Source organism: Vulpes vulpes, chromosome 5 (assembly GCF_048418805.1).
Source record: "Vulpes vulpes isolate BD-2025 chromosome 5, VulVul3, whole genome shotgun sequence".
In the NCBI taxonomy this organism is placed as follows: Eukaryota; Metazoa; Chordata; class Mammalia; order Carnivora; family Canidae; genus Vulpes; species Vulpes vulpes.
The window spans coordinates 743,624-765,859 of NC_132784.1; the positions used below are offsets into that span (position 1 = coordinate 743,624).

At 46.8% G+C, this 22,236-nt stretch overlaps 1 protein-coding gene across 1 annotated transcript in view; it reads left to right on the forward strand.

The window, feature by feature from the left end:
- The first annotated feature begins 4,945 nt into the window (after positions 1-4,945).
- Positions 4,946-22,236, forward strand: part of ARHGEF4 (Rho guanine nucleotide exchange factor 4) — a 91,042-nt gene continuing 73,751 nt past the window's right edge. Inside the window, exon 1 of the mRNA XM_072757417.1 lies at positions 4,946-5,421. Coding sequence (XP_072613518.1) covers positions 5,037-5,421 — 385 coding nt within the window. The 5' untranslated portion in view covers positions 4,946-5,036. The remainder of the gene's footprint in view (positions 5,422-22,236) is intronic.

The window sequence follows — 22,236 nt, forward strand, 5'->3', positions numbered from 1 at the left end:
TCAATTTCCCCTATTTTTATAACCTATTAGTCATTTCAGTTAGAGTCTTAAAGGAGAGAAGTTAGATGACTGAACTCAAGTCGTACTTACTCAATATCAAGATCCATTGCTTAAACTTCATTATATTCCTAACAGCTAGCACATTATGCTCTGTACTAAGTAGGCTCACAGTGTCTCTTGCCAATGATACTGATAATATCCCAGCAAGAACTATCTACAGAGGGGTGCCTGGGTGGGTCAGTCGGTTGGGCATCTGCCATTGGCTCAGGTCATGGTCATGGTCCCAGAGTCCTGGGATGGAGGCCGGCGTCAGGGTCTCTGCTCAGCAGGAAGTTTGCTTCTCCCTCTCCCTATACCTACCTGCCCCTGGCTTGTACTATCTCTCTCTCTGTCAAATAAATAAATAAATAAAATCTTAAAAAAAAAAAACTGTCTAAAGAATCCTCAAGGGATGGATTAGTGGCTCAGCAGTTCAGCGTCTGCCTCTGGCTCAGGGTGTGATCCCGGGATCTGGGATCGAGTCCCACATCAGGGTCCTTGGGGGGAGCCTGCTTCTCCCTCTGCCTATGTCTCTGCCTCTCTCTCTGTATGTCCCTCATGAATAAATAAATAAAATCTTAAAAAGAAAAAGAAGAGAATCCTCAAAATCAGGAGGAAAGGAATTAACAATTTCATAGAGGTAAAAAGCATAGCCGGTGAGCATTGGAACCAAATCTACCATTTCCTGGATGTGTAGCCTTGGATCATTCTGAGCTTGTTAGTTTCAATTGAAAAATTAGGCTGATAATAGTACCTATCATTTGAAGTTGTTGTGGAATTTAAAAAATATATGCAAATACTTAACATTTAGTATATACTTAATAAATAGCAGCTAAGATTTCAGACATTTCTAGACACTGTTGTATATGTATGTATCACTTCATTTAATCCTTACAATAATCCTGCAAAAATAGTTGTTAGTATCATTATTTGATGGGTGTAGGGAGAAAGACTTAAGAAGTTTAAATAATTTGCCCAGTCACAAATAGTAAGAGAAAACCAGAATTTGAACCCAGATCTCTCTGGCTTTAAAGCTTCTTTCCATTTAACATTGTTGTAGAAATCAAAATACGGGTTAGTCAGGAATGACAGGACAGAAGCCAACCACTAAGCTTAGACAAATTTCAATCCCATTCTGTGTCTGTTTCCTACATGTACAGTTCAATTGCAGCTTCTTTTTTCACATCATTGAGCCAGCCTCAAACAGTAATTCTTGGGGATCCCTGGGTGGCTCAGCAATTTAGTGCCTGCCTTCGGCCCAGGGCGTGATCCTGGAGTCCCGGGATCAAGTCCCATGTCGGGCTCCCTGCATGGAGCCTGCTTCTCCCTCTGCCTGTCTCTACCTCTGTGTGTGTGTCTCTCTCATGAATAAATAAATAAAATCTTTAAAAAAAAAAACAAAACAGTAATTCTTTTGTGCTGACCTTTCTGATAAAAGCACTGTGTTACTGTTAATTCAGAGACAGAGAGAGAGGTAATTACTTATAATTATAAACCTATCATGTGATGTTAAGAGAACCAAAATCTCCTTTCTCCCTTAATAATATCAGAAATAGATGAGTTTGTAGGGAGGCAGCTAAGTCTCACTGCATCAACTTTTATCCCCCAAGAATTCCCTTAAGCTTGGGAAATAAGTATTAATTTTGGATGCCGGGGCACCTGAGTGGTTCAGTTGGTTGAGCATCCAACTCTTGGTTTTGGCTCAGGTCATGATCTCAGGATTGTGGGATTGAGCCTTGAGCCTTGTATTGGCTCCATGCTCAGCAGGGAGTCTGTTTATGATTCTTTCCCTCTCCCCCTCCCCAACTCGTTCTCTCCCTTTCTCTCCCTCTGGAATAAATAAATAATTTTTTTAAAATATTTAATTTTAGCTGCCATCATGACTGTGGTCTTAAAAAATGTAGATCCCTTTTTCACAGCATAGCTCAAATGAAGACATTCAGCAATACAGCTGAAACCAGGATAGCTGGTTCAATTAAGAGTTTACTAAAGTCTTATGAAGATTTAAAAAAGAAATGGGCACTTGATGGATGAGCACTGGATGTTATTCTGTATGTTGACAAATCGAACACCAATAAAAAATAAATTTATTATTAAAAAAATAAAAATAAAAAAGAAATGGACTCACAGAAAGCATAGCGCTTAGCCGTCTGGCTGACAGTTGCTTACAAGAGCTAGATTTGCCCATGCTGCTGCCATCTGGAGGCACCCTTTGTACTATCCACTCAGGATAACACATCATCTGCTCAAAGGTCTGACCCCAAAGAACAAGAATGCTCCCTTCCTGCCTAGTTGGCCTCCTACTCAGTTTCAGGCCCCCACTCATTCCTCCACGGGCACACACCAAGCACCCAGCCTGCAACAGGTGCCCAGCAGACACCTATAGGGGCAGGCAAGAGGTACACAACAAACCAATAACAGATAAGTCCTGTGAAGGATAAATGAAGTTTCACTGAGAAGATAACAGTTGCTAAGATCTTCTTTATCCATTCATCTTTCGATGTGGTCTATGTATACAATGGAATATTCCTCAGCCATTAGAAACGACAAACACCCACCATTTGCTTCAACGTGGATGGAGCTGGAGGGTATTATGCTGAGTGAAATGAATCAATTGGAGAAGGACAAACATTATATGTTCTCATTCATTTGGGGAATATAAATAATAGTGAGACGGAATAGAAGGGAAGGGAGAAGAAATGTGTGGGAAGTATCAGAAAGGGAGACAGAACATGAAGACTCCTAACTCTGGGAAACGAACTAGGGGTGGTGGAAGGGGAGGAGGGCGGGGGTGGGGGTGACTGGGTGGCGGGCACTGAGGGGGGCACTTGACGGGATGAGCACTGGGTGTTATTCTGTATGTTGGCAAATTGAACACCAATAAAAAATAAATTTATTATTAAAAAAAAAAACAGTTGCTAAGATCTGAATATTGAGAAGGAGCCAGTACCTTAAAAAAACAAAAAGAATAGCATTCCAGGTAAAAGGAACAGTCAGTGCAAAGACCCTGAGGCTAGAAGGAGAAACAGCAAGGTGGCTACAGTGGCTGGAATGCAGAGAGCAAGGGATGGGGGAGATAGTAAGAGTTGCAGAAATAGGTCAGAACACAGAGGGTCTTTCTTGCAGGTCTGGCAAACTGTGAAGAGATGCTTCTAGAGGGCTTGAAGGAGGAGCATGAAATAGTATGATTTATATTTTAGAGCTCCCACAGGCTGCTCTCTGGAATAAGTAAAAACAACAACAACAACAACAACAACAACAACAACAAAGAAAAAAACCAAGATGTCTTCCAAGCACAGTGTGATAGTGGTAGCAGTAAAGACATGGACAACTTTGACACTTATTCTGGAGGCAGAACCCAGATTTGCTAATGAGTTGGGAGAGGTGTCTCTTGATCTGGGCCTCACGCTGACAATGACCACCTCCTTCCTGAGCAGTTCTTCCCACCCACAAGAGTTTATCTCAGAGTCCTCAACCAGAGCCACACATGAATGAACATGGGGGGACCCTCCTTGCAGTACTGCCCACAATCAGGAGCATGGGAAGGGAAGAGTTGTTCTTCCCAGGGGCAGGAAAGGATGGTAGGAGGTGTGCATTCCAGGTATGGGGGAAAGTACACAGTTTTCCCAGACAAGTAAAATAAATTGAGGGAGGGGTCTTCAAGATGCAGATCGGCCGAGTCACCCTCCAGTGCCCATCAATTAAACACCCAACAACACCATTTTTGCCTTCTGCTTGCATAGAGCTTTGTGCTTTACAGGAATGTTGGCGTGGCAATGTCCCCAGCCCCTGCGTCTGGTCATAGCAGCAGGTATTAGTGTACTCGTTTGATAGACAACAGAGGCCCTACAAGAAGAGGAGTTAGAAATCTATAAAGATACAGGGTCCTTACGGTACAGAGCTGGGAGCACATATCGCTTAGAGAAGGAGATGGGCCACAGGAGGTGGACCCCAAATGCAGGGAAGGGGAGAAAAATGACCTTTACCACCATGTACCCTATACTAGCTGGTGTGTGGCAAGTACCTCTCATTTCCTCCTCATTATCCATAATCCTTCAGCCACTTTACAACTAGCTGCGTAGGACGCGGAGGAACGATGCTGGGGGTAGGGGGCTGGGAGGGAGGGTCAGCAGCCCCGAGCAGCCCGTCTCCGTCCGTGTTGGGACTTACCGTCTCGCACGTCACCTGCACGACCCAGTGTCCTACTGTTTTCGCTTCCCAGGTTTTGCATTTCACGTGAGCACTTCTCGCTTCCTCGTTCTTACTTGGAGCATTGGAGGTGCGTCACCTTTGGAGCCCAGTGCACGAACCCACGGAGCGTTCACAGGTGTCCGGAGGGATCGGAGGGAACAGCAACGTGCTTCCCTAGTCTGCGCATCCCCCGGGAGCGGACCGCCCCTGCGGTCTCGGGTTCTGGCTGGTGCTCCCGTTTGCACCTGTGCCTGTCACTGGGCTGGCCCGTGACTCTACTTTGCAGCGTCTCTCGGCCGCGCAGGGCACCGGGCGGCGACCCCGGGCTGCCCGGCCGAGGCGTGGTGGGCCCGGGGCCGTGTCCGGCGGGCGCCCCCGCTGCAGGGCTGGGCTTGGTCCCCGCCCCGGGTGGGGCCCGCAGTCCGGGCTGGACCCTTGCAAAGAAAAGGCCGCGCCCGCCGGGTGCCCTCGCGGAGAAGGCCCCTGAGCCCACGCGGCGCTGCGGGCGAGGATGCCCCGGCCCCGCGCGCCGCTGCAGGTCGGACTGCGCGTGCCCAAGCGCGTGCCCCCGGGTCCGCGCCCGCGCCCGCACCGCACCCGCATCCGCACCCGCGCCCGCGCCCGCGCCCGCGCCCGGTCGCCGCCGCTGTGCACCGCCGGGCTGCCGGGGCCGGGGCCGGGGCCGGGGCCGGGCGCTGCGCCCCGCCGGGTCGGGTGGCCCCCGGCCTGCAGCGGAGCCGCGCGAGCCCCGTCCCTGCGGAGCCCGAGCGGGCGGCGGCCGGGAGCCTCCTCGGCGGGGCCCCGTGATGTCAGCCCGAGCGGAGCCGCGGCCGTGCGGCGGGGACGGGGACGGGGACGGGGCCGAGGACGCCGCTGCGCGCCCCTCGCCCTGCCCGGGCCCCGGCGCCCCCGCCCCGCGTCCCGGCAGCCTGTGGCTGGAGCTCGGGCCCGCCTGCACCGGGGCGCGGCACTGCCCGAGCGAGTCGAGCGGCCCGACCAGCGGCGACCTCGGCAGCAGCGGCAGCGGCAGCGGCAGCAGCAGCGCGGGGCTGTCCCCGGGCTCCGACTCGGACAGCAGCGGGGTGGTGTGCGGCGGCCGCGGGCGCTGCGGGGGCTCCGGGGGCCCCGGGGGCCTGCGCCGCGCCCTGTCGCGCTCCTGGAGCCTGGAGAGCCTGCGCTCGGCCACCGCGGGTAAGGGCGCCGCCCGCGCCCCCACCTCGCGCCCCGCGCCCCGCACCCCGCGCCCCGCACCTCGCACCCCGCGCCCCGCGCCTCGCACCCCGCGCCCCGCGCCCCCACCTCGCACCCCGCGCCCGCCCCCCGCACCCCGCGCCCCGCACCTCGCGCCCCGTGCCCTGCGCCCCGCACCTCGCACCCCGCGCCCGCACCCCGCGCCCCGCACCTCGCCGCCCGCGCCCCGCACCTCGCACCCCGCGCCCCGCACCCCGCGCCCCGCGCCCCGCACCCCGCACCCCGCACCTCGCCGCCCGCGCCCCGCGCCCCGCGCCCCGCGCCCCGCACCTCGCCGCCCGCGCCCCGCACCTCGCACCCCGCGCCCCGCACCTCGCGCCCCGCCCCCCGCACCCCGCGCCCCGCGCCCCGCACCCCGCGCCCCGCACCTCGCACCCCGCGCCCCGCGCCTCGCACCCCGCGCCCCGCGCCCCGCGCCCCCACCTCGCACCCCGCGCCCGCCCCCCGCACCCCGCGCCCCGCACCTCGCGCCCCGTGCCCTGCGCCCCGCACCTCGCACCCCGCGCCCGCACCCCGCGCCCCGCACCTCGCCGCCCGCGCCCCGCACCTCGCACCCCGCGCCCCGCACCCCGCGCCCCGCGCCCCGCACCCCGCACCCCGCACCTCGCCGCCCGCGCCCCGCGCCCCGCGCCCCGCGCCCCGCACCTCGCCGCCCGCGCCCCGCACCTCGCACCCCGCGCCCGCACCCCGCACCCCGCGCCCCGCACCCCGCACCTCGCCGCCCGCGCCCCGCGCCCCGCACCTCGCACCCCGCGCCCCGCACCCCGCGCCCCGCGCCCCGCACCTCGCACCCCGCACCTCGCCGCCCGCGCCCCGCGCCCCGCGCCCCGCGCCCCGCACCTCGCCGCCCGCGCCCCGCACCTCGCACCCCGCGCCACGCACCCCGCGCCCCGCGCCCCGCACCCCGCACCCCGCACCTCGCCGCCCGCGCCCCGCGCCCCGCGCCCCGCACCTCGCCGCCCGCGCCCCGCACCTCGCACCCCGCGCCACGCACCCCGCGCCCCGCGCCCCGCACCCCGCGCCCCGCACCTCGCCGCCCGCGCCCCGCACCTCGCGCCCCGCGCCCGCCCCCCGCACCCCGCGCCCCGCACCTCGCACCCCGCGCCCCGCGAGCCAAGCCCCCCAGGTCCGGCCTGGCCCCCCCCGCCTCGCCCTCCCCGGCTTGCGTTCCCATCCTCCGGCCCTTGCTCCCCATCGCCGCGCCCCCCGCACCCCTGTCCCGTTCCCGGGTCGCTCCCGACCTGCCGCCACCACCGCCTCCCACGTCCTGCGCGTCCTCGCCCCCGCCCGCGCCGGGCCCACCCTTACACCTGTCACCTGCGGGACCCGCTCCGCCCCCTCCCTCCCCAGCAGGGCGCGTCGTCATCGGGAAACTGAGAGCTTGAGGTGAGAGAGAATCGGGTCCTTGCTGCGCCGTGGCCCTTCCCCAAGGTGTTGGCGACCAGGCACGTGTGTGGCTTTCAGAGCCGCGGCCTCCGACCTGGTAAAACACACGGGGGAGGGCTCCTGGCCCAAGGTGGGCGGGATCCGGCGGATTTGTCCTGCTTCAGGTCACCCCCCCCCCCCCCAGGATGGTCTTGGACCTTCTGAAACAAGCCGCGCAGTTTCTCTGAGATGGGACTGTTCTGAGGCCCACAGGACCCCGTGCTCCCCTCAGCGCGCCCCTTCCTACTCGCAGGACCGAATTCTGGGCACAAAGTGAGAGGAAGACGTTGACCCTAAATATTAATTAAGGAAGTCCAGAGTGATTTTATGAATGGTGATCCCCTGCCCTTGGTTAATTGACAGCCTGGATTGTTTGTATTTTACTTCTTGCAAACATGCAACAAGTCATGCCATAGGAGCTACAAAGGAAGATACGTGCTGCCCAATAGTCTGAAAGGGACCCGGGGGACAGAATGCCTGAGCCATGCTTATACATGGGGTAGGGGTGCAGCTGCTGAGAGCTGCATGGTCCCACCGAGGTGGTGCAGGGGAGGCTCTACCGGCGCCCTGGTCAGAGCAGCAAAGCCAGAGAGGAGCAGGGGGCCCATACAGAGAGCAACCCCCCCCCCAAGAGTGGAGCACAGGCCATGTTGGGGACTGCACTTAAAGCTTGTCTCCCAGGGGTGTCTCCCAGGGGTACTCTCGTACCCTCACTGGCAGATGCAGGGTTGGGACTCTGCTCTAAAGCCAGTGGGTTGCAAAAGGCAAGTGAAGGATGCCCAGACCCTTATATTGAGCACTCTGTGATTCTCATCTGCTCTGTCCCAAAACAAACACTGAAACTCAGAAAAGTTGGGGTCTCCTCCAAATGCAAGTTTTTTAGAATTCTGCATCTCTGACTCCTTCCCATCCCAATTCCTTGAAACTCTCCTTTTCCTCCCTCCCCGGGGTGTTTAAATATAACCCGACTTGAGAAAACCAAATAAGACAATACCCTAAGGGAGACTGTAAGGAGACTGACAAAGTACCCTTCTTCCTCTGTGCCCAAGTGGCACAAGCTGTGGAAGGAATTCCACACCCAGCGTGAGAAGGCGTACCTGCTGCACCTCAGCAATTGGCAAACAGGCTCAGAGAGGCTCAGAGAGGTGGCCCGGTGCCCCCAAGAATTCCTTTGCCCCAGGGCAGGGGTGAAGCAGATGGAAATGGCAGAGACCCAGGTTTATTAGGTGACCCTGAGATTTAGGGACTCCCCAGACCACACCAGGGGCACTGAGGCCACCAGATGAGTTTCAGAGACAATAGCCATATGTATATGAAGGTGTGGGGTGGGGTGTATATGTCTGTCGAGAGGTGAAGCAAGGTCACCTAGAGTCCAGAACCTTGAGGGGTTCAGAGATGTTCCTACAATGGGAGGACAGGGTTTAAAGCAACATGACACTGGGAGAGATGATGTGAGAGACCCAGAAGCAGGTGCCATGCCTCTGACAAAACACAGGTATCGTGAGGTATATGGACAGCACACTGCCCTCGCTCAGGGCGTCCTGCTCAGTAACCAACCACAGAGGCTCAGGACTTGAAGGTATTTGAAATCACTTCTTCATCCTCTGCCCTCAGTCCCATCCCTCAGCCCTCTACCACCTGCCTTTTTCTGGGGACTCTGTATCAGTTGTATTCAATACTAGATTTGTAGTGGTGCTGCCACGAACCCTGTAGAGTTTTGTGAGCCCATGAAGCCATCTCAGCTGGGTTCCTGGGGAGGATTAAGCCCTCATGTCCTAAGACTTCTACTATATGCAATGGAGGAATTTTCTTCTCTTTTTCTAGAATGATACTAGCTATTTGCCATCCTTGAGAGGAATTGAGAAAATAGGCATTTACGTAATGCTCTTTGGATTTGTGGTTTAGATGAGGAGATCTGGTTGGATAGGCTGCCCTGGAGGGGTTTTGATGGGAAGAACAAAGGGAAAGTAATTTGTTGAGCATCATGCACCATGTTACCTGCTTTACCACATAAAAATCCAGTGAGGTAAGCATATCCTACAACTCAGGCACAAAAACAGGGTCAGAGAGATGCAGTAATCTAACTAGGCCATGTCGAACTAGAGCTTCGGGCCTGGATCGGTGTGATTTGATAAGGGCTCTTTACCAAGTTTGGAGTGGAGGCTCCAATGAAGGGCCAGATCCAGAGAGAAAAGCTTGTGTTGGGGCAGAGAGAAAGGATGGAGGGACATATTGTAATCATGTCTTGGCTACTTGCATGCTGTTATCTTTACTCGACAGTCACGGCTTTTTTCTAGATCCCAATTAACCCATTTTCAGAATGAAGACATTGAAGTCAAAGATCTGACTTCTTCTCTAATCAACTATAAAATTCCATAATTCTAGTCAGAGCTGCTGATTTGGGATGGATACCCTCCGTGAGTTGGCGTTTGCTATATATTGTATTTCTGTTTGGTCTGTGGCCCTAAGACGAAGCACATGTGTGTTTAATTGAACTGTATTTCTCTATTAAGAAAGATTAGGAATTACCAGTAAAAGATCCTTAGCAAACTTAATTATTATTTTTGTGATTTTTGTTAAACATTTTTGTAGTTGTCAGCAAAAACCAGAAAGGCTAGTACTTGAAGCTGGAATCGCAACTTAACCCACAGGGCAGAACATCAGCTAGAGAATCTAGCAGAGAACTGTAGATTCTCCTTTATTTCCAAAAGACTTCTTGAATTTTAAATGTCCAATCTTGGCATTTTCCACTGAAATTTCACATTTCCTGGTGTGGAGAGGGCTTTCCTTAAAGGCGGAATCTAAAAATTAAACATAGTTGACAAGGTGGAATTTCTACACCCTTCTTTCTGCCCCACTGTTCTCATCTCCCCCTAAGCAGGTGCCTATAGTCTCCCCGGCCCTCAGCTATGTTTACCACACTTCTGCTCCGGGGCTAAGGCTTTTCACGTTTCTATTCTGGATGCCTTGTCTGACAGGATTATTTCTCAGTTCAGGTTTCTGGGGTTGACAGTTTTCACCACCTGTGCTTTTGCATGGCTAATGCCATATGACTTCTTGGAGAGAGTGCTTGCTACTTCTGCATTCTTCTGCAAGTCCCTGAGGCAATTTTCTGACTCAGAAAGGAATCAGACTTATCAGAAGGCTGGGCCTCTCTCGCAGTCAAATGTTTATTTAACACTTATGATGTTCCAGCCATAGCACTAGGCACTAGAGATGGTAGGCAAATCATACAAGGTTCTTGGCCTTAAATAAATGACATCAGAGTGAGGCAGACAGTGACAGGTCATTATAAGGGTCCTGAGAGAAATAAACCCAGTGAGATGATACTTCAGGGGTGCCCAAGCCACTTTTAGTGGATGAGTCTCTAGAAGACCCAAAGGGCTCAGAAAAGCTGTTACACCCATGGTTCCAGTTTATTACAGCAGAAGCATACAGATTAATATCAACCAAGGCAAAAAGATGAATAGGGCAGAGTATAAGAGAACCCAGGTGCATACCTCCACATGTTCCCTCCCATGGTCACTTGGACCTTGCTTAGCTCTCCCAGAAGCTGGGAGAGTTCACCAAAGCCTTGGTGCTCAGGGTTTTTATTGGAGGTCAGTTACTTAGGAATGTAGTGTCCACAAGACTGACCTTCATTACTTAGTCTCCAGGTTCTCCAGAGTTCACATTGATACAGTACAGCCCAGGGCTCCCATCATAAATCATAAATCATACACACACACACACACACAAAGTGTGTTTTTTTGTTTTTGTTTTTGTTTTTAAGCTGAACTTTTATTTCCTCTCTTTGGAAGTTCAGCTTCTGATTTTGACCTTTGGGAAAAGTATAATGAGAAAACCAGCAGAGGCATTTCATATCCTTAGTTCCAAGGTCTGGGTTGGCTAAAGACCTGAGGTTTACAAAGTCATTGTTAGCAGGGAGGATGTTCCAGGGACTTAGAGCCAATCTCCCCAGAACCAGCTGAAGGCCAGCCCTTTCTTCCTAATGTGTCAGGTTGAAACATTCCCAAACCTTTACTGCTCAGATGAGGAAGCTCAGAAGAGAGGCACCAGACTACACTGATTGTGAGGGACAGAGATGGGGAGGAAGAAGTCAGAGAAACCTTTCAGGAGAAGGTACTGCCTGAGTCTTACTGCCTGCAAGTTAGCTGTGTGGGAAGGAGTAGAAAGAGCCTTTGTGAGGAAGAGCCAACATAAATGCAGAAAGATATATAAAGGAAGGGAGCCTGTGTTTACTGAGCACCTGTGCTAGGTTCTGTGTCAGGTGTTTTAAATATTCAAGAATTGCAAATAATAGGGAATGAGGAGCATAGGAAGAGAAAATTTGCAAGACCACGCTGTGGCTCCATGCTAAGAACTGTGTACTATTAGCTCTTGAGGCCATGGAAAGGTATTAAACAGGACATTAATGTGGCCAAATGTTTGCATACTTGCTCTTCTTATTTTTAAAGTTATGCACAGTAAAAATTACTCTTTTTGGTGTATAGTTCTGACACTTGTATACAGTCATGTAACTACCACCATCATCTAAATACAGAAGAGTTCTATTACTCTAAAACCTGAATGCTGCCCCTTTGTAGTCAACACCTCCCCCCACACCCAGCGCCTGGCCAGCCTTTACTCCATCTCTATGACTTGACTACTTCAGAGTGTCATATCCATGGACTCATATCATATTGCCTTTGAGGCTGACTTCTTTCACCCAGCAGGATGCATTTGAGGTGTATCTGTGTTTTTGCATGTATAGATAGTTGTCTTTTCCTTTTATTTGTTGAATAGTATTCCGGAATGGATATACCACAGTTTGCCTAATAGTTCACTGATTGAGGGGCATGTGGGTTTGTTTCCAGTTTTTGTCTATTATAAATAAAGCTACTGTGAACATTAGTGTACGATTCTTTGTATGGACATAAGTTTACATTTCTCTTGGTTAAACACTTAGGACTAAATTGTGGGGTCACTTTCTAAGTAAGTGTTTAACTATAGGAAATCACCAAACTCTTTTTCAAGGTAGCTACCATTTTCACTCTCACCACCAAAACATGATGGTTCCCATTGCTCTGGATTTTCTTTAGTACTTAGTACTGCCAGTGTTTCAAGCCATCCTGTTAGGTGTGTGATAACTCATTTGGTTTTAATTTGCGTATCCCTGGTGACTACTCATGTTGAACATTTTTTTGTATGTTTATTGATTGTATGGGTATCTTCTTTAGTGAAGTGCCTGAATCTTTTGCCCGTTTTTTATTGGATTGTTTATTTTCTTACCACTGCATTTTGAGAGTTCTTCATATATTCTAAGTACAAGTGCTTTATCAGATATGCAATTTGCAAATATTTTTTCCAGTCTGTGCCCTGTATTTTAACTATTTATCAGTATCTTTTGCAGAGCAAAGGCTTATAGTTTCAGTGGGATCCAATTTATAATTTTTCTTTTATGGATTATACTTCTAGTGTTGTATACTGGAACTCCTTTATTGAACCTGAAGACACAGTTTCCTGCATTTTCTTCTAGATGGTTTTATAGTTTTACATTTTATACTTGGATCTTTAATCCATTGTGAGTCAGTTTTTATATAGTTTAAGATGAGGGTCAAAGTTCATTTTTTTTTTCAAAGTTCATTTTTTTGCATACCTTTACATACCGTTTTGCATACTAGTTTTGCAGCACCATTCATTAAAAAGACTATCATTTCTCCACTGAATAGCCTTTGCACTTTTGTCAAAACTCAGCTTTCTATATTTGTGATCTATTTCTGGATTTTCTGTTCTGTTCCACTGATTTAAGGGTCTTATCTTTTTGTCCATACCATTTGTCTTAATTACCGTAGCTTTATAGTATGTCTTGAGAAAAGTATGTGAACTTCCTATTTTATTCTTCTTTTTCAGTACTACTGTAATTATTCTATTTTTTCTTGCTTTCCATTTGCATTTTAGAATCAATTTGTCAATATCTCCAAATGTCCTCCTTGATACAGATTATAATGAATCTGTAAATAAACTTGGGGATAATTGAAATCTTGACAATATGGAGTCTTCCAATTTATCAACATTGTACATTGGAGACTAGGAAGCTAAGCCATGGACCACGCACCAGTCACTGGCAGTACATATAGATTTGGATGAATTCCTCCCTTCTAAAAGTTTCCAAAATATCCTAATGTTTCTAGACCTGCCAGATAGTGACCTTCCTCCCTGACCTATAAAGCTGGGAACTCTATAAGCCCCAAATCAGACCAATTTTTTAAGATGGCTTTGTAAGCATTGGCTGCATGAAGTCAACTTTAGCTTCTTAAAAACGTCTAGGTGTATGTTATTAAATTCATATTCTTAAATATGACATTCTATTCAAGGCCTTGGTCATATAACCAAGTTTCCAGATATTCCTTCTGTTAACAAGGAGGACAGATTCTTATTAAACCTATGGGAACAATTATATTGCTATGAAAATAAGAGTACTCAGAGTATCCAAATTCTAGAGGAGTCAGGCAGGGAGAAAAAGGCATAATTAACAAATGTTTCATTTGATAAAAACATAGTCTGGCTATTTACAGCTATAAATGGCTATTTAGCAATTAAGGATAACTTAAGAGAAAAAATAAGGAGTTCCTTATGTATCAAGAAACTAGAACATTAAAATATTAACAATGTTACAAATAAAATCCACAATCCTCCTTCGTCAATTCATTCAGTTTAATGTAGTTAATTACACCTGGATTTGTGATCTCTTAAATCCACCTGCTTCTCTGCTAGAGTTTTAGAAATCCACGTTGGAATGTCAAAGTTGATTATGTAATATCATCAGAACTCTACACCCAAAAGTACCTGGCGTAGTCCCTTTCATGGGGGTACTGAGACAGTTCTTTATGGAAGAGGAAACTCTCAGGCCAATAGCTATAGCATCAGAATACAATAAAAAACTATCTGTGGAAAACTTAAGGTGGCTATGATTAAATTACTGCTAATAATTTTAAAAGTGAAAGAAGATAGTTAATATTACAGCTAATTTATTAAAATGAATGAGCATAATCTCTACAGAAAAAACTTCAGATATAATATGTAATAATCCTGGAGTTCCCTGGGTGGCTCAGGGGTTTAGCGCCTGCCTTTGGTCCAGGGCGTGATCCTGGAGTCCCGGGATCGAGTCCCACGTCAGGCTCCTGGCATGGAGCCTGCTTCTCCCCCTGCCTGTGTCTCTGCCCCTCTCTCTCTCTCTCTCTCTCTCTCTCTCTCTCTGTCTATCATGAATAAATAAATAAAATCTTTTAAAAAATAATATGTAATAATCCTGACAAGCTTATTATGAATAGACCAACCATGTAGTTAGAATACCAAGAATATCTATAAAGAGGTTAAATCAGTCTGGAGCAGATCCTAAACATCTGTATATTAATATAATTGCATAGGTTACATTATTTCAATCCCCAGTTGAAAATTACTGGCCTCTGAATTGCTAGATTCAAATTAAAGAAGTAAAGCAACCAACTTGACATTTAAAAATAAATGAAATCATCACTTATAATATTATATTATTGTCATATAGGCAAAGTAGCACCAGTACTCTGATGCAAGGGCATTGGTAATTCTCTAGGAGGTTTCCATAAAGCATACAATTTCTGAAGTATTTATGTTAACATTTTATCCATTTTTTTAAAGATTTTATTTATTTATTCATGAGAGGCACAGAGAGAGAGAGAGACAGAGACACAGGCAGAGGGAGAAGCAGGCTCCATGCAGGGAGCCTGACATGGGACTCGATCCTGGGTCTCCAGGATCACACCCTGGGCTGAAGGCGGCGCTAAACCACTGGGCCACTGGGGCTGCCTTATCCACTCATTTTTAACCTAGGAAAGTTAGGCATCTCTCTAATTTGGCATCTCTTCCCATTCAACTCATCTGTGATAACACATCAAATAAAGCTAAACATTTCCAGCACTTGTCTTTTTCACAAGATGAAAGAACAAATGCTTTATGATTTTCCAAGGACCCTCTAGGAAATATCAAAGGCAGTTTCAGGTTCTAAGGATTTAATTTTGGAAGGGCAAATATCAAAAGCTGTCAAGAGATTTGAACGCTGATTAAGATAAGATCATGCGTTACTGAACAATACCTGACTAGATGTTTAACCAAAGTAACAAAATATTTCTAAAATAAACACGATTATAAGGAATCTTAGCTCTTTTCTAACTAAGAAACTTTTTTGATCTGTGGTAATCAGAGACATGGCAAAGTCAACAGAAAACACAAAGAATGATTTTCATAATATATCGAATCTCTGCTGTCTAGGCAGATGACACAGAAAGCAACAAATAACCTTCTCCAACTTCTTATTAAGAGCAAATCAATAATCCAAGAAAATTTTGTCATTTTAACAAAGAAAACCAAATTTTTTTACATCAGTATAATATTCAATACTACAGCTCCTTTTGCAAGTCTTATAAAACCTACCAACTCTTCATCAGTTTTGACCGTAGCAAGTTGAATTCTTCCCTTACAATTTTCTAGTTCTGTGTATATCCCTTATGTTACACTTCTCAAGATGGGAAAAGGAAACACATGTTTTCACAGGCCCAATTATATGTTTGTAGTCTCTCTGTAGCAACAAAAAATAAGAACACTTAAATTTAAATTATGTTTAGCAATCAATAAACGATTCAGTATTCTATCATATTGAAATAATCTAAATATCTATTGAATATCCACTAGTTAACTGCAAGGTTGAGTGACACAAAAATCTTAGAAATTATCTTCAAGCTAACATACCTAGTGCTGAAAGAGAGTTTGTCAGAATAATGACTCAGTTTTGTTAAATACATGTACATTTTTCATAATGGTAAACATTTAGTAAAAGTAATCCTAGCTTATACAATCAGTAAGCCTATATAAGTTTAGGAAGAACATATCCAAGTAGAATAAAAACCTACACATATATTATTTGGCATTGGTAATTATTTAACATAGAGAAGACATAGTTTCATTTATTAAGTCAAATATTAAACTAGTATTGCCTGTCAAAGATTTACCTAAATTATCTGAACTTGAATAGTTAAAACTGTTTCTGAGTCATATTTTTTTCACATTGAAGATATTTGATGTTCTGGCACCTGGGTGGCTCAGTCGATTAAGTATCAGCCATCGGCTCAGGTCATGATCCCTGTTCAGCGGAGAGCCTGCTTCTCCCTCTACCCCTTCCCCCCACTCGTGCCCTCTCTCACTCTGGCTCTCAAATAAATAAATAAAATCTTAAAAAAAGAAAAGAAAATATTTGAGGTTAAATTTCTTTAACTTCTTATAATATTAGGAATATTCAGTTACTACAAATGATAATTTATTTTTAAGCTGATCAGAAAAGAGCTCCTTTAAGAGATTTTATAATCTAATTTGGTAATACTGCCTGAAGTTAGGAAAATATTATATATTTGCACAATGAGAAGCAAAGTCCTTTCTGAATTACAGTCAGGTGAACATACACACAGAGAAAGTTTATAAGCTTCGTTTATAAAATTTCAGCCATTTTACATGCATACAAAACTCACCAGTCCAGATACCACCTCCTGGTGGGCATGAGATTCTTAATTGACTTGAGCTTAAGATAGACAAACAGACAAGCAGAAGACTAACAAACCAGATTCTCTGCCATCTTCACTCAACAGTTTTCAGAGATCACCAAATGGTCAGACCATGAAACCAAAAGACGTCAGCACCAGAAATTAAGTGAGCACTCAAAAGGAGTCGGAATCGAATCCTTACCATGCTCCTGCTGGACACAGGTCCGGAGCTCAGGACCATAAGCCTGACACACTATTGTTTCTGAATCACCAATCAGGAAGGAGAGACTCATCACCATCACCTGGGGGGACCAAATTGGGATCTGAAGGCTGGCTCTGGGACGGCACAAATCACAGCACCAAAACCACTGAAGATGAAGTGCACTGGGCAATTGAGATGGTTTGATTTAAGCCATTGCAATAGGGAGAAAAGAGAGAAAATTTGGGGTTTTATTAAACAAGGGACAGAAGTGGTCTTATCTCAAGATATGGGAGATAAGGGTGGTCCTTTGTATTCTCAGAATACAGAAGGATCACAAAAGGAGGGAGGTTTTCCTGTTTTCTGGGAACACAGGGCTCAGCTAACATTCAACATTGTTGAATTGTTCTTTTCTATGTCGAGAGGAGATTATGTAGATTTGGGATTATTTTTCCTGAAGTGTTTAATGGAATTCAACAGTAGAGTTATCTAGGCCTGGGGAAATTTGCTGTTGTGGTCTTTTTTTTTTTTTTAATTTTTCAGTCAATCTAACTAGAGGTTCGTCAATTTTATTGACTTTCCAAAGAACCAACTTTTGGCTTCATTCACTTTTTTTCTGTTTTTAATCTCATTGATTTCTTCTCTTACCATTATCATTCCCTGTCTTCTGCTTTCTTTGTTTTTTTTGCTGTTTTTTCCTAATTTCTTAAGGTATAAGTGTAAATAGTTAATTTGAAACCTTTCATCTTTTCTCATAGAAGCATTTAAACTTGAGTCTCCCTCTTAAGCACTGCGTTAGCTATATCTCACAAATTTTGATGTTATATTTTTATTTAATTTAAAATATTTCTTAGTTTCCCTTGTGACTTCTTTTATCTGTAAATTACGTTGATTTTTTTTTAATTTCCAAATACTTAGGGATTCTTCCAAATATCTTTTATTGATTTCTGCTTTAATTCAATTATGTTCAAATAATTTAATTCAAATATGTTCAATAGAGAACACATTTTCTATGACTTATTTCCTTTAAAATTTTTAAAGCTTAATTTTATGGCACAGAGTATGGTCTATCTTGGTTAATGTCTTAAAAGATCGTTTTCGTTTTTATATAAGGAGAAAAATTAGGAGTCCATCCTGAACTGCACTGGGCTGAAGTTCCCACATATTGGAGTAACTAATTAACACCAGCCAAAATGAAGCATCACTCAAGCCTTTGATCACTCACTATGATATATAAGCAAGACGACAAAGCACTGGCTCCCCCAGTGTTTCATTTCCCCAAGTATCAGAGCTGGTGGGGAGAATGTCTCAGTGCTGAGAGAGGATAGAACAAAAGACTCCTGACTTGTTAGGGACAGGGGGCCAGGGTTGGGAGCAGAAGTGCTAGGTCCTGAGTCAAAGTGAAGAAAAGAGTCTTCAAGGTTTCTCTCCTCCCTACTATTATAAGGAAGTGTCTGTAGAAGCACCTGAGTAAGGCCTTGCCTGAAGGCCCCAAATAAAGAGATCTCCAAACAGAGGCACCTAGGCTAGGAATGCAAGTATATGTGGAAGCATGGCTGGCCGAGACGCCTGAGCCCTGACTACAACTCCCTTCAGAGACTGCAGGTGTAATTGCCTGTGATCAGACCTGAAAGTTCCAATATAGATTTCTGGCCAGAAGGCAGACTCCCTAGAGTCTCTTGTGGTTATCTAAGCAACACATGACAGTGGCCATGAACTAAAACACTAAGAGTAGGGGAAGACTTGAAAGCAGACCTCACAGATGTGGAGTAGGAGATGTTGCCAAAACTTGGTAATAGATTGGTGCCATGGGTTGGGTTACCTGAGAAACAGACTCAGACACAATCAATATCTATGAAATGAGAGGAAGGACCTTCAGAGTGGTCTTGATTTGGGCCAAGATGGCTAGACCTCTATCCTTCCACATAGACTGCCGGACCACTGGATAGAGCAGCAAAGCCCTGGATAAGGTGGCTCCCTAAGGCTATGACAGTCCCTCCAGGAACTGTCACTGAAGGCTACCATCACTTTCCAGCATTGGGCAGGAAGTCCTTTGTCTATGACAAAAGTGTTTGACTTGGATGCCTGGGTAGATGGAGATACTCTCTCTAAGATAAGTAGTCCGGGACAAACAGGTTTAGGGAAGGAAGATGCTGACCTAAGTTCTGAACATGTTGACAACTTGGGAATCAATAAACGGCGGGGATCAGATCCCCTTCTTCTGAGTGTACAAAGAATTGCATTTGTCACGCTTTTATTTGCGAGTGCTTTGACACTTGGGGCCTTGCCAACACTGGAGAGGAAGCCACTCCCAGGCTGCCTCTTTCCTGGGAACAAACACTCATCTGAGCCATTCTCTTTATATATTTTTTTAAGATTTTATCCCTCTATTCATGACAGACACAGAGAGAGAGGCAGAGACACAGGCGGAGGGAGAAGCCGGCTCCATGCAAGGAGCCCAATGCAGACTCAATCCTGGGTCTCCAGGATCACACCCCAGGCCGAAGGTGGCGCTAAACCACTGGGCCACTGGGGCTGCCCTGAGCCATTCTCTTTATTTATTTATTTATTTTTTTAATGGGGCAGCCCGAGTGGCTCAGTGGTTTATTTTTTTTAATAATAAATTTATTTTTTATTGGTGTTCAATTTGCCAACATACAGAATAACACCCAGTGCTCATCCCATCAAGTGCCCCCCTCAGTGCCCGTCACCCATTCACCCCCACCCCGCGCCCTCCTCCCCTTCCACCACCCCTAGTTCGTTCCCAGAGTTAGGAGTCTTTATGTTCTGTCTCCCTTTCTGATATTTCCCACCCATTTCTTCTCCCTTCCCTTCTCTTCCCTTTCACTATTATTTATATTCCCCAAATGAATGAGAACACATAATGTTTGTCCTTCTCTGATTGACTCATTTCACTCAGCATAATACCCTCTAGTTCCATCCACGTTGAAGCAAATGGTGGGTATTTGTCATTTCTAATAGCTGAGGAATATTCCATCGTATACATAAACCACATCTTCTTTATCCATCATCTTTCGATGGACACCGAGGCTCCTTCCACCTGCAGAAGAATGAAACTAGACCACTCTCTTGCACCATACACAGAGATAAACTCAAAATGGATGAAAGATCTAAATGTGAGACAAGATTCCATCAAAATCCTAGAGGAGAACACGGGCAACACCCTTTTTGAACTCGGCCACACTAACTTCTTGCAAGATACATCCACAAAGGCAAAAGAAACGAAAGCAAAAATGAACTATTGGGACTCCATCAAGAGTCATTCTCTTTAAATGCAGGCTAACCAATCCAGAGCTCACTCTCCCAACCACCTCCTTTCTGGGGCTCTTACACTCAGCACCACTGTCCTCCAGACTTAATCATCCCAGCCTCAGAGACCAGGCAACTGGAGGCAATCCCTAGACCCCAGCATCTGCTGAAATTATTCAAACTAGTTAAGTCTAAGCCTGGTTACTCCATGTCACCTTGCTTTCCCCACTGAAACCACCCATGTTTCCCCTATTCGGTGCTACCTAACATTGGTGCTTCCCCCATGTAGCCCTGTGTGGCAGATCATCTTTCCTATGTGTAGGAAACTGTATTAACTTATGCCTTCATGACGGTCATTTCCTTGTCCACGTGTCTTACCGTATCTGATGAAAACAAATCGGGACATTTTAACACACTAATTTAGGTGATCCAGACCTGAGGGTTAGGCACCTCTCCACCCACCCTCTGCAGTCAGTAGTTGAAAGAACACTGTACAAATGAGGAAGAGAAAGAAGAAATGGCCCATTAAGGATTTTTCTATGTTGTCCCCACAACCATCCTATTTCATAAATAAGAGAAATGGGAGCTCACAGAGTTTAACTAACTTACAGTGATCACATTACACAGCTGACTAATTATTTTCGAGTTGACCTCAGGTCTATCAGATTTCCATGTTTGTTCCATTCTAGCTGTCTCTAACCTGGGGCTTCTGTTTGGTCTGTTGAAAAATAAGGAAATTGGTGCATGGGGAGCTTGTCCAAGGCCATTCGTATGAAAGTGAAGCTCGAAACATGTATCCCAGAGTATGTGGCCTGGAGCACCAGTCTTGATCAATGTTCAGTGAAATATCAAATCTTTTGGAAATCATTTGGAAAATGCAGGTTACAGTGTCTCAGAACCATAATTTTCTAATCTTTATGTAGTGCTTTTTTATTTCATAATTCTTATGTGTGTGTGCATGTGTGTATGTGTGCACATGTATGTGTATGTCTGAGGAACACAGGAGAAATGCCGACTTCACTGTTCAGTTTCTTGCCTGCATCTGCCCCATGGGGTGCCGTAAGCCATTCCTGGACTCTGAGGTTAGGCTGTAGGGTGAGAAGTTATAAAGGAACCTCTGAATTATGCTCACTAGAATCAGCTGGTAATAGTGCCAGCAACTAACTGACTTTGAGGGGCAGAGTAGAAATGAAGGTGGAAACTCTTCCTCCAGGAAATTTCAGAAAATCATATGGACAGCTCTCAATGAATCTAAAAGTCTTCACTGAAAACCCGACATATGTTAAGATCCACTGAAGAAGAAAGGATGGGCTCCCATAGACTAGAGGCAAGTGATGTAAAATAAGAGATACTAGTTTAGGCAAAAGAAGGGATATGATATAAGAAAGCCAGAATGCAGTCTAGGAATCTGGCAGGTGCTTATGTGTCTTGTGTGTCTGTGTGTGTGTGTGTGTGTGTGTGTGTGTGTGTGTGGTGTCTTATGCTGCTTTTCTCTGCATCAGCTTCCGTCTTAGTCTGTTTAGAAAAGAAAGTAGTACCTTCTGCAGGTTTCCTGGAGCAGCCCACAGTGTCCGAGGTCAAATGTTACAGCCTGTTCTCATAGAGAAGTCAAGCGTCTCTCACTCCCAGTTAGCGATCCTTTGAGGAGGATCCTGATTACCTTAGCGTGTGTAACCATCTGAAGCCAGCACAGTCATAACTGCCATGTGAGCCAGACAGACATTCCAAGAGGTATGTACAGCAGGGAGTTCCTAGTCTCATTAAAAAGCTGCTATTTATACACAAAAAGCAGTGGAGACACTGTTGCTAGAAAGCGTAGCTCAGACACCCCTGCTAAGGAGGCTGAAGGGAGAGAGGATCCTGTGTAGGCTGGAGAGGTTGACTTTGAGGGCTTTGAGCCTGAGGAATGTGGAAGGGCAGCAGGTCTGTACTCGGGAGGCAGAAGGGAGCTGGCAGGGGACTGCAGGATAGAGCTCAGGACCTCCACTAGCAAACTCATGGGCAGACTGGTTTGGAGCCCAGTAAAAAGAGCTCTCCTTTGGATATGCTTCATTTCATCAGTGCCTCTGCCTCCTTTTCAGATTGCAGGCATCTGCCCCAAGAGAAAAGGATTTTAAAGGCACTAACTGATGTGAGAGACAGGTGAAATTTTGGGAAAATAATTGGCAGTAAGTGCCTAATAATTGTTGGCAAGTACCTGCTCTCCCAGATTACCCCTTCATCTGGCTTCTCCTTTCTCCTGCTTCAGGCAATTTAGCAGGTTTTAAAACAGTCTTCTCCACCTCCCTCCCTCAACACTGTCTGGAGTGC